Source organism: Pseudochaenichthys georgianus, unplaced genomic scaffold (assembly GCF_902827115.2).
Source record: "Pseudochaenichthys georgianus unplaced genomic scaffold, fPseGeo1.2 scaffold_2024_arrow_ctg1, whole genome shotgun sequence".
Lineage (NCBI taxonomy): Eukaryota > Metazoa > Chordata > Actinopteri > Perciformes > Channichthyidae > Pseudochaenichthys > Pseudochaenichthys georgianus.
In genome coordinates, this window is record NW_027262733.1 from 1 (window position 1) to 12967 (window position 12967).

General features: G+C 42.3%; 1 protein-coding gene across 2 annotated transcripts; it reads right to left on the reverse strand.

The window, feature by feature from the left end:
- Positions 1 to 8286: 8286 nt before the first annotated feature.
- On the reverse strand, positions 8287 to 12473 carry LOC117441831 (iroquois-class homeodomain protein irx-1-like). 2 transcript variants are annotated; one of them, XM_034077846.1, is made up of 5 exons: positions 12008 to 12473; positions 11008 to 11250; positions 9848 to 10631; positions 9437 to 9491; positions 8288 to 8683 (listed from the first exon to the last, which is right to left on the reverse strand). In XM_034077846.1, exons 1-5 carry the CDS (start codon positions 12236 to 12238, stop codon positions 8635 to 8637), a joined length of 1362 nt encoding a protein of 453 aa, XP_033933737.1. In that variant the 5' UTR covers positions 12239 to 12473; the 3' UTR covers positions 8288 to 8634. The 2 variants fall into 2 exon arrangements, with proteins under 2 accessions (XP_033933738.1, XP_033933737.1); XM_034077847.1 differs by lacking the exon at positions 9437 to 9491 and having other exon boundaries at positions 8287 to 8683.
- Positions 12474 to 12967: the final 494 nt, after the last annotated feature.

The window sequence follows — 12967 nt, forward strand, 5'->3', positions numbered from 1 at the left end:
GAAGGACCAATAACAAAATATAATATAAAAACGATTATACTATACTTTTCCTTATAGTAAACTTTACAGCATTAAATTGTCTTTACACCCACGCAGAAAATGACATTAAAACACACTGAAGACCTTCATTCGCCAGTGATTATCTCCCTGTCACTTTCCCAGCGTCTGATCCCCTGATTCCACATCGTGAGGTCCCTCCTCGCCGTGTGCCATGCCTGATCACATATCATCACACGCCTTTTCACAAAGTATTAATCCACAGCAACCGCTCAGAAAGCCATGCTACGCGGTTTACAGAGAGTTGCATGTGATAGCAGTCGATTAAGTGCTTCTTGCTAGAGCGCTGACATTCCCCGGAGAGGAGCGGGGGCAATAATTTCCTCAGATTGCCCCTGTGGGAATGAGGCTGCTGGTTTTCTGTGTCCACTCCAATCACATCACTAATGGAGAGGCGGGTAAGCATCTGTGACAGTGGGAAACCAGATCTTTGCTCTCCCAGTGTGTGTGTGTCTGTGTGTGAGTGTGTCTTGCAGATAAACAGTTGGCAGGTTTCCCCTTTCCCTGTGCACTTGCATGAACACACACACACACATATCTGAGGGGGGGTGGGCAAGCTGGACAGGGTTAATATACTCCATTAAGCTCTATTACCCTAAATGACTTGGGCAGATGAATGAGGACTCAAATTACTCTGCGACTGTGTGTGTAGAATGATGGTGTGTGTGCATGCATCTCATGTGTAATTACACTGTGACGATATGCGACCCTTGAGTCATCTATCATTATCAACAGAGTGAAAGACTGCAGAGGTTTTCTTTAGCACTCTGGCTTACTGTACACTGACAGAGAGTCCTGATCGCATCTTGTATTATGCATCTGTTATCATCCCAAAGTCTGAAAAATATCCCTTTTGTTAAAACAATGTCCAACAGCCAATTTCAACCTGCTTACTATGGAAGCCAATCTCTACCGACGTAATGAAGAAAAAAGAATGTTTTGATCATTGTTCTCAAATTAATGACTTTGTTTCTGAAAAGAATGACTCAATATCTTCAAATAATGAGAGACTTAAAAAAAATAATGATTTACTTTCACACAGTGATGACCTAGTATCCAAATAATAACTTACTTTTGTAAAATAAGGAGTCACTATTATAACATAATCAGCAGTTACAATGCTTCGTAGCTGCTGATTGCCTTAAATGCCACATCTCCACACGCTCCACTCTGTGGACCATCCGTTCATTAAAGGCTAATTCAAAATATCCATATCCTCGTGTCCTCAAGTGTCCTTTTGGTCCTTCAAGTGACGTAATAGATGTTATCCGCCTTTGAGAATCCTCACTGACTCCAAGTGGAAATTTGGTTGCAGCCCAAATGTTGTGACCCTATTTTGCGGCAATCAATTTGGTGGCAAATGCACCTGTAGCTGGTATACAGAGAAGCCGAAGAAGAAGTTGACAAAATGTATGTTTGTTTTGAAGTGAGGTTCGGCAGTGACTAATGCCGTATATATAATTCATCCTCGAAAGAGTACAAAGAAAGCCAAAAGACATTGAACTCCTGGCTAAAACGTAACAACACCACCCCCGACTTTTATGGTGTGTTGATCCTCAATTTTGGTATGAACTGCATCTAAAACTCTATAAATACAGTCCTAGCTCTGCACCTAACTACAGACTAACACAGTTAAGCCTCAGACATACTTTCTGAGTCTGAAGCTGAGGATTTGTACCAGTCACGAAGATGCAGTTCATACCAAAATTGAGGTTGCTCTGTCCAAAGACACCATTATGAGAGTGTGAACCAGAACAGTGAAGTTACAGACGAACAGCTCAACAAAGAGCTGATTCGTGCTCCATCAATTATAGTCCTCCTCTTGGTTCATCACTACTATCGACTCTTTTCACATTGTCATTTCTAACATGGTTAGAATGAGATATCAAGTACGGCCTCTTTAAAGTGACTTACACTCAATTGTATAAACGTTGAAGTAACCATCCTGCACTGGCAGATCATCATAGAGAAGATATTGACAGAGACACATTCAACGCGGTTCAAAATGCTACAAACTGGATTTTTGGTCCCGACAAAAGTCGAGGCAAATGCTATTTCTCTTCCTCACGTGCAAACATTGGCTGTACAAACCTACAATGTGACTTTGTCGAGCACATTCCCATCGACATTTCCCAGGCATTTTACAAACCGAGGCACAAATTACCGAAATCGCTGAGATCACATATGAATTAATTTTGTGCAGCTTCTCCGCCCCGCTCTAATACTCCAGTGTGTCTCAATGGAGGCTGAACAAAGACGCAGCGAGTCCTCAGCCCCCTCAGGACTCTCACAGCAGTAAACTAAGCTAAGTTGCTACGCTATAACAAACCAGTGGATAAACATTGTTTCAAAATGGCTGAAAGGAGCCAGCGATGCGAACACTCGGCCACGAACCCTCCCTCTGTCCTAATCTGCTTCTTCCCTCAGATTATTGCCATGAATGGCCAGGCAACAAGAGAAAAGACTTATCACTCCCACCCTTTCATAGTATTTGTTGTGTGTATTTTCCCTGTATATTAAATTGGTCTCCTTTTTAAAAGGAGTTGACAATGTTTGCGATGTGTCTGTACGGTACACGCAGCTGCAACGCGACAATAAACACAGCACTCGGTAAACTCCGAATTGTGGAGCTTGTTGAATTACTCATGAGTTTTGATACTTTGCTTTTGTGTAAAACGCTTAATTCCACTAATCCCTATGGAGGAACAGTGAATGGCGTAAATTCCCTATGATATCTTGTCTAGGCTAAACATTTGCTCACTTACGTATACATTGGGTTACAGAAAATTATTCTTTTGACAACATTACAACAGATTTAACCCAGTGCCCTGCTTATCCCGCAATGACATGTATTAGCTTCATTGCGTTGGGAGGTACATTTCCATTTCAAATTACAGCTCTGCAGATAGCATTCACACACACACACACACACACACACACACACATGGATCAAACGTATTTTTTCTTTGTTGGCGATGTGTTCGTTACAACTATATGGAATTTAAAAAGTGGCTTGTTTTGGCGATCAAATGCTTCATTTCTACGTGTTAGGTGCAGAAAACCCATTACAAATGCAAGAAATATTAACTGGCATGTTCATTATTTCTTTAACTGTGTGTCAGGCCCTTTATTCTCCGATCCCCTTGAGGTCAAGCTCTGCAAAGCCTATTTGGAAATCAAACACCGTCCCTCCCTAACCCTCTTTTTAGCTCCTTTCTCCACACACACCTCTCATGCCCTCTTCTCCTTCCCTTGGCCCTTTCTCTGCCTCATCATCCCCCCTTTCTTTCTCCTCCCTGCCCAGATCTCTTTCTGTCCGACTCGCCCTCTCAGCGGGGCTATAGAGTCCTAACTTGTCTACATTTACCCCCTACGTTGGCTGACCAATGGGGCCGTGGCGTGGAGAGTCCCTCCTTTAGCTCTCCGCCATTCTCCCCGAGTCAGCTCATGCTCTCTGTTTTCCCAACCTCTGACCCCGGGCCATGGCAACAGGGGCAGGAATGTCAGGAGTGATTGGCAGGATAAAGAGCGCAGCCCCTCTCTCCTGCACAAGCGGATTTGAGACACTTTGAGGGGCGAACAATGGCGGATTTGGGTCTTGATTGGATCACTGATGAGCTGATGACTGTCAAAAGAGCACGTCGTCTTTACATAAGCCTGATTATCTCTGCGTGGCGGAGGAGAGGGGTAAGTTGGGAGGAGAGGGGATGCAGGGAGCTCACCCCCATGCAGAGTGCCTCGAAAAAAGGGGATAGATGTGCACACGAGGGCCAGGCGACACCGAGCCTCTCTCATCCACTGGAGGCCTTTTAACAAATCTATTCAGGCGACCAGGGGCCCTCATACATGTGGCCGTAATCACAGGAGGATGGCTGGGTTAGGGGAGTGTGAGGGTGGATGACACATGGAGGCAATCATTGTTCAATCCGTGACCATCAACCATCCCATCAAGACAGACAGAGGAGAAAGAACGAGGCTCGGATATATAGAGAGCGAGAGGTGCTGACAGAAAGGAGCAGTGGGACAGGCAAATCAAAGACAAATCCCTTCCATAATCTACCTCTTTAATAGGGATTAGAACTCACCAAAGAGCCTGTATCAGAATACCAAAGCACCAATGAAGAGTCCTTTCACAGCGAGAGTTTGAGGGGCTGATAGAAAGTCCAGAGAGTGAGAGTGATATTCAGAAGTTTTCCTCTCTCCTGGCTGTTTACAGTGAGCTCTATTTTCGGGAAAAAGTTTTGGGGCAGCTTGGGTGACAAACAACCAACATGAAGCACAAACTTTGAAACTGTGAAGAAGTTTTTTTGGCAGCACCCGCCAGCAAACACTAATCATATTTTGGATCTGCTCACTTTTTCCCACTCCTTTCATATAGCGAAACATGTTTTGGACATGCTGTGTAACTGATTAAACGGCCTTTTGATGTCATTTTGTCAGCGCCATCATGCTAAGCTTCCTGATATCCAACTTTTGAAAGAATAACATATTGTTTGGGTACTTGGAAGAAGAGTAGCGTGATCTGGCTGGGATGAAGTTTGGAGAAAGTGAAGTGTGTGTGTGTAAGAGAAAGAGTGGCTGATATTCTCCTCAGCCGTGCTGGTGGCAGTCTGTCGGAGTTGGCAGAGGAAGTGAAAATGGCCTCAAGTGTCTGGCTTCCTTCCATGCTGTTCCTCACATCAATGATGGCTCTCAGTGCATCATCTCTCTCTCTGTACACCCCAGTTTACTCATTCTAGCTCCCGGTTTTTCTTTCTCTGCCTGTAAAAAGGAAGGGTGGGTGGATGAATTAGGAAATTAGGAAATATGGTGTTGAGAAAGTAGAAAAAACACCAGAAAAGTCACAATCATTATTTCCCCAGAGCTCGTACACACGTGTCAGGTTTAAGGGTAAGAGTTCAGCATTTGTGAAATTCACTCATTTGTTTTTCGTTGAGTGAAGACTCTCGTGTTGGTGCAGCTAATATGCCTGTTGGCTAAGCAAAGAGTGGAAACAGGGGCAAATCTTTTACATTTTTTTTTGTAAAAAATCCTACCAGCACCTCACTCACCTAAACCTCACGAAAAACAGTTTGTATTCAGTTTGTTGCTTCAAAAACCAATGTGTAAAAATGACATGTTATAGTTGTTATAAGGTGCTAACTGTTGGAAAGAAATCAAAATATAAAAACTAATCCTTGTTTGTAAGTTGTTTAACGCTAATAAAACTGCCTATCTCTGACTTCCTATAAATGGTAAATGGACTGTACTTATATAGCGCTGTATCCAGTCTTTAAGACCACTCAAAGCGCTTTACATACTACATGTCATTCACCCATTCACACCCATTCATACAGAGCAATGAATCTCACTCTAGGAGCTAACACTCACACACCGTTGGCCATCGGGAGCAACTCAGGGTTAGGTATCTTGCCCAAGGATACATCGACATGTTGACTGCATGGGCTGGGATCGAACCCACAACCTTCTGGTTGAAAGACGACCGCACTCCCTCGCAGCCACAGTCGCCCCATTAATTTACTTATTACATTATTAAATACTGCATCCTGTGATGTTAATAGTGTATTTAAATCGTATATCAATTGGAAACAGCCAGCTTCATAGATCCAAGATAATGTTTTTTTTTTTTTTAAATAATCCCCTACCTCCCTCCCTTATAATATGTTGATCCCTTTAAAAATAATAAGGCCAAATGTTAATGTACAAGTTGGAAAGGGGAGCAAATGTTGTAAAATACATTTTTCACACATGCTCCGGAAAGATTTAAATTAGTTTCTGGCATGATGATTGCAAATGTCCTATTAAATATAATCTGGATAACTGATAAAGCCATCATAGAGCCCGATGTATGTGTACTTGGAACATGTTGTTGATTTGAGTCAAATAAAAATAGAATAATCTTCTTCCAATACAACAAATATTGTCTGTCCTGTAAATTCCATATATATCCAAATCATCAGTATATCCAACTTTCTCGAAATCATCCATGTTTCATAAGAAAGGTCTCTTTTTTAAAACATTTTCCAATAATCCATTTGGTTCCCTTTTCTCTATGAAATTAAATTGAAGAAAACGTCAATGTTACTAAATATAAAGGTAGATGATTTTTGCATGAAGCGACAAAATGCAAATTGAGCATTAATAGGTCGGTGCATCAGTATTTTTCAGCTAAAAAGCCAATTTAGTAGAGAATGCACCAAAACATTGCTTAGAGATTGTATCAACAGTCTGGAATTTGACAGTGGGCTTGCAGAAAGCTTTAGTGTTGGGGACACACACAGTGACAGTTGTCTACTTAGATGAAGTACACTACTGGCTCTGGGAGTGAGGGGGCAGCATTGAGTTAATCTGCAGGTCTGTGAACCTGCTGGCTCTGATTCTGTCAGTGTGTACTATCATGCCTGCTCAAATCAACACTTCACTGTGTACTGTAAAGCTGCCCAGCTAGGGCCGCATCCAAAAACGTCCCCATTATATTTAGGCAATTAAAGCAGAACCCTTCATTTAACTTCAACTAGCAAGTTGCTATCCATCACATAGCCATACACACCTCGGACATCCTCTTAAAAGTAAAATTCAAGCACTTTTAAAGGAATCAAAAAATGTCCAGACTCTCGAAGCCTTTATCGTCACATCTACAAAGTTGCCATAACTGCAATTGTGATAAATAATCTTTATCAAATTCCTTTATACCCAACAATGTACACTTTGGTTAGCTAAGCCACTGTTTGTATTGACTTTGATGTGTTTATTAATGCTAAGCTAGCTCCCCTTCACTCAACAAACAAATGTGACGAGACTATTATTTGTAATGCACAGGGGCGCCGCCAGGGATTTTGGGCCCATGAAAAGATATCACATTGGTTACTTAAACTTTTTTGAAATGGTTTGGGCCCCTGTCAGTCACGGGCCCTTAGAATCGTCCTAAGTTTTCACCCCCTTACGGCGCCCCTGGTAACACATGAATGATTGTGTTGAAGAAACACCAGATTGTGTTGGGATCAAGCATTCAAATTCAAGTATATCGCTAACCTTGATCACACAATGGTTCCAAACTTTCAGGACTTTTTACAAAACCTGCATATCCTTATTTATTATGCCTTTGGAGAATATGTCGCCTTTCCCAATCCGACCCAAGTTTAACCGCACGCTAACTGTTTCCAAATTACTGAACATCTGTACACTTCTGCAGCCGTTGACTTGACAAAGAGCCCCAAGCGACTTGGCGGTAAACTGATGATTGATTGGACTATCAAAATTAAGTCTGAGCTTATAACAGTTCCCTAATATCCATAGATGTCTTCACTGACTGATTAGCAAGTTTACATTTTTAAAAAGAATTTAGTGTTTAAATGAAGCTAGTGCTGTTGTGGCCCCTCCAGAAGACTCAAATCATGAGGCATGCATGACCTGCTGCTAATCCAAGCACAAACAGGAGCAAAGCTTTGAGAAACACTCACTATTAACAGCCCTGAGACCCCCCACCATCCTCTCTCTGCCTTTACCCGTCTTTGGTGCTCTGTGAACGTCAAGGATGGCTCACAGTGACACACAACCTCCCCCCCACCGCCCGCCTCTCCACCTCCCACCCAGCTCCCCCCTGAGCTGCCTCCCCCATACTGGCTGCTGGCCTTTCCTGCCGTCTGATCCATATTTCAGAGGCGGCAGTGGTGGCACTGAGGGGGTATAATCCAACATTAAAGCAGGGAGGCCTGGGCTGAAAGCACAGGCGCCGGTTCATAAGGTCCTGGAAATCTTCAATTTCAATTTCCGCAGCGTTTGCAGTGGCTTCCAAGGTGCTGGCATAAGTCTCCGAGTTTTGGCGAGGGTGCAGGTTTCAATAAGGGTGGGACTTTTCTTGCTAAAAAAGGGCTGACACTGCATGGTTTAGTTGGCAGGGAGAGTGTGAGACAAGTAGACACAGTGCATAGGGGTCAATTAAGAAGTGAGCAAGTGGAAATCAATAATATCTTTTTGTAAATGTATGTGTATTGGTCATTTCCCCTTAAAATACCAAATCCTGTGTGAGTTTACTCTTCATTTCTTAGAGGAAAGCTTATAAAAAAGAGAATTGCCGTGATAGGATTCATTCTAAAGTGCACATTTAAATTGATATCTGACATAAAATAATATACTGTAAGAAAACATTATAAAATAATCTTCCTTACTCTAAAATATATGATACACTAACATTTGGACATAATCCTCGTTGTACCCCTGGTTTTCCAGACATTTTTGACAAAACATGAACAATTTATCATCAGGTCCAGGGAATTAACTCTCCAATAATAAATGACTATAATGACATTTATTTAGTTCCCAAAAAATATATTCTTTAAAGACAAATTCATATCCTGTATTTACAATATTTCAAGGTTTCCATTCACAACAGAAGAGGCGAAGACAGACAGAAGAGAGAGATACAAGCAAATCTGTGACAAAAAAAACAACCATCTCTTTTTGCAAGTCGAAGCTAAACAGTAATACTATAACAGGTCGCACTGTTCAAAAAATAGCCTTCATTTAAACTGTTCTCCGTTAAATAAAATTATTCCTTTCTTTTCTTTCTTTATCTTCTCATAATGTCGTCGTCAGAACTCGCTGCTGTGCTGTCCCATGGTGAGGTCTGAAGTGAGGGAGAATCAAGAAGGAAAGGTCAGAGGTCAATCATTTAATAAAATAATAGTGGAAAATCAGTGTATATAGTCCATGCCAATATGTGTCAGTAGTATAATTCTCTATGTCTTTAACTTAGTGGGATTGTATATTGTCGTTAAATTGTGAAGTATTTAGAGATTGATGTCCTTTTGTGAATTTGTACTTGCTGCTAGTGTTCCTTTTTATTTTATTATATTTGTATTTTATTGAATCTTTTAAATATTGTTATATCTGTATCCTGTATCCTTATAATGTATCCTAAATATTCAAAATAACACACAAGTCTTAATTCTAATGACTTTAAATTCTAAAGACAATGTTAAACTTTATTTATGCAAATTAAAAACCACTATAGGTAAATTGTTTTATGTCTTTTCACCCTCCGCTACATCCCTGATGTTGCTCTCAGCGTTTTCTTTGACATACATTAGCTGCATTCACTGAGGGGGCGTGAATAAATGGAGGCAGATTATTTAAATGACATAGGTGGCGATAACTCAGCGTTGGTGGGGGAGTGGGGGGTGGAACCCTGCAGGATATATTAGCCTGCTGCCTGACGAGGCGTTAAAGTGGAGACTCAATCACATGATTTATGTGCTGAGCTCTGCCTGGTCAGGTGTAACAGTGTTTACCTCGGTGTTAGGGTTCATTTAGCACAGGACATGTGGAGAGACATTGAAGTTGATAATGTCGTGATGCCAAATTGATTTCAAATGGTTACCTGTCAGTGATCAGCTGGAAGGGGGACTTCAGAGAATCGGGCCTGTGGTCACTCTCTTAAAAAAAAGAAGAATAAGATCAATTTAATAACAAGTTGGAGTTATATTATAACTCTCTCAATACTTCTATATGCTATTTATTAGGTTTTCTTAAGATCAATTTGTGGCTGCTACTAATAGTTTTGCCATACGTATTCTCTTTAATTTTATTGTGTTACTAGTGCTTTTCTTTTTTATTATTTCATGTTTTTTCTACCTGCTTGGCCACTTCTTCTGTAAACCTCTACATTTCCCCGCTATGGGACTAATAACGGAATTCTGGTTCTTTAGAAGTGTTGATATGTGCGTCACGTTGAGCCCTATTAAGTTCCATATATTTTCAGAGGGTTTGCAGAATCAAATGCACTCCGTACCATCTCTTTTTGGACTGAAGCTCCCCGACGACTCCACATCACTGTCCTCTTCCGTCCCCGATGTTCCGGGCCCTGTCGCCGCAGCAGGCCGTGCGTCATGACGCGCAACGGGAACCGCTCCGTGGAGAGGCAGGTGTCCGGCCGGCGAACCTCCGAGGAGCGACCTCATGTTCAAAATAGAGTTGGCGTTCAGAAAAGCTGCGTTGGCCCAGTTGTGAAGTTTGCCAATCTGGCATGTGTAAATCCCATGACCCGGGAGTAAGGCCGGGTGTCCGGGGGAGGCCAAAGCCGGGTGGTGCGCATGGGTGGAAGGTCTGTGAGAGCTGTCCGGGGCCGTGGCGGTCTCAGCCAGGGACCATATTTTGGGTTTGCTCTGCGGGGGTCTCTGGCACTCCTGTCTGCTGGGAGAACGATCCACAACTTTGACAACAGGCGATCTGTTGAGAGAAATGTCTGCGTCCACTGAAAGCGTCCTGCTGCTCTCGGAGCTCTGAGGCTCTGAGGCCTGCAGCTCTCTGTCGGCCAGGCCCGCCTCCCCCTGTTCCTCTCCCTCTCCTCCCTTCCCCTCTCCTCCCTTCCCCTGCTCCACCTCGGGTCTCTCGATGTCGACAGTTTCCAAATCAATCTCTTCCTCTTCGTCTTCGTCGTCGCTGCCGTTCTTGCCGAGATCGTCCTCGTTGTCGCTGCTGAAGATGCGGCCGTCCCTGTCCTCTGCGCTGCGGCCCCAGGTCACCTTGTTCTCCTTCTTCAGGCGTCTGCGGGCGTTAGCGAACCACGTTGATACCTGGGATAAGAAAAAAATGTCCACGTATTATAAATCAGAGTAAAAGGCACTCTTAGTTTGACAATACGTGGCCCAAATTATGGACTGATTAAATATGTAAAAAAAGCCTCCCTAATTATGCTTCCCTAATTCGTCATTATCATTAAACGAGATATTAAATATCAGGAGACTTATCTCTCTCAGGATGACTTTATTTAAATATCCTCTGGCAACTGGATAATCATATTAAGTAATATAACACGTCGATAAATGAACTATTAGAGGACGTATGATAACTTTTTTTTAAAACAAGCAAATATATTATTGTGTTTGGAAACACATGAAATATCCAGGGCCTCTAATGAGTCACACTGATTTTTCCAAACATTACACACACCTGTGTGAGTGTCATCCGGGTGATGATGGCGAGCATTATCTTCTCTCCCTTTGTGGGGTAGGGGTTCTTCTGGTGCTCCCCAAGCCAGGCCTTCAGGGTGCTGGTGGTCTCCCTGGTGGCCGTCTTGGCCCTCGACGGGTCCCCGTACGGGTATTGGCCGTATGGGTAGAAGCCCTGAGCGGCGTGGACAGGTAGAGAGGCAGGATGGGAGCCCTGGCTGTCCTTCAGCTCATACTGGGAGCCCTGAAATGTTAATGGGAGAGGGGTGGGGGGACAACTTGTTGAGTGACTTTAAAAATATTTCCTCTTCAAGTGAAAAGAGTAAAACAATTAATCAACATTTGAATTAAAATGTGTGCATACAACTTTTTTAATCTTTGTATGTCAATTTGCAGTGGTTATATATATTAGCCTATGGGAATTATTAATATTGAATTAGGAATACAGCCAATAACAATTAACACGTTGCCGTAAAGTGGTTATGTTTTTTAATGACATTTAAAATATGTCAACTTTTGTTTTGATTTAACAAACGGATACGAATTACAATTAATTTCCTAACGTCTCTGAACATAACAGTTAGGACATATTAATAGTGTTTTTCTAATTAATTAACATTGTCTTACAGTAAATTAACAGGGATTTGCCCAATTGTTTTATTTACACACACAAATCAAAACTGACGATTGCAAAGTTTAACCTTAACTGTGATGCATTTCTATTTTGTAAAAAAACACATTATATGTTCAACATTTTCAATAAAAGCACATTTATACTGCAGACTGCACATATTAAGCATTTAATTACATATTAATGTGATCTTTAAACTTAACATGTATTATTCATTAACGATTCTAAAATCCACAAATATCTAATAAAGAAGAATGGCTGTATTTACATATCACTTTTAACTACTTGGTAATTGCGCATTAGTACAGAGGTGCTGAGCCGGACAGACCGCAGTGATAGTCCATCATTAACACCTGATCTGAACTCTCACCATCTGGGATATGAGGGCGAGGTCTGAGGCTCCGCTGTACGGCAGGAAGGCACTGTAGTTGTGAGCCGCCCATGGGCTTCCGTACATCCCCAGCATGGAGCCGACAGCCGCGGCGGTTGCGGAGGAGCTCAAGCCGCCTTCAGTGCCTCCTTCCCGGGCAGAGGCCGGCCGCTCGTACATCTCATGGGAGGCACTGAGGAACTGGGGGTATCCCAGCTGAGGGAAAGACATGGTCCGGAAAACGGCTTATACTGTAAATCTCTCTCAAAGCCAAAGTCACACAACTGCAAGAAGCAAGAGGCAGGACACAAAAAAATCCCCAGAAAGAAGTGGATGAAGGGGGCGTTTAAATCACCAGAGTCCCCCCTTTTTAAGAAACTGTCAAGCTTCCACACTTCCACCGACCCGGAGTTGTATCACAGCCGCAGTTTGGCACCTCGAGTGCGGAGTGATGCGTGGATCTGGCCGCAGGAGCTTCTGGATGTGGAGCTGACTGACTGATTGGCAGCCTACTTAAGCACCAAGCTCCTCCTATGCCCGGGGCAGGCGATTAGTGCATTGGTTAGCCTAGGTCGTGTGTGTGTGTATATGTGTGAGTGTTGGTGTGTGTGATCTAATTTCTGCAGTGTCTATACAGAGAGGAAAACCTGTGAAGTGTGTGCAAGTGTGTACATGGTGTGTATTAGCTTTTTTGTGGCTAGAATTACTTCAACACTATTCCCCCCCCCCCCCGTATTGTTGTGCACATACAACAGCAGTTATAGTAGAAGACAATTCATATGAATAATAATGATATTAATAATGAAAATAATAATAATAAGAGTTAGCCTATGTATTTATTATTATTATTTTTTATTTTTTACCTCTGATTCATGTGCAATGTCTTATCTATGCTGCTCGGATCAATAAAGTATAATCTTATCTTTATTTTATCTTATTTAAATATTTCAAAAAACGAAC

Bases quoted from the DNA above. Each gene is read 5' to 3' on its own strand.
- LOC117441831 (XM_034077846.1), bottom strand. From the start codon at position 12,238: ATGTCTTTCCCTCAGCTGGGATACCCCCAGTTCCTCAGTGCCTCCCAT. The intron at 10,632-11,007 runs GTGTGTGTAATG...TTCTTATCCCAG, and splicing joins CCCGGATGACACTCACACAG to GTATCAACGTGGTTCGCTAA. The intron at 8,684-9,436 runs GTAACCATTTGA...CCCTCACTTCAG, and splicing joins TTCCAGCTGATCACTGACAG to ACCTCACCATGGGACAGCAC.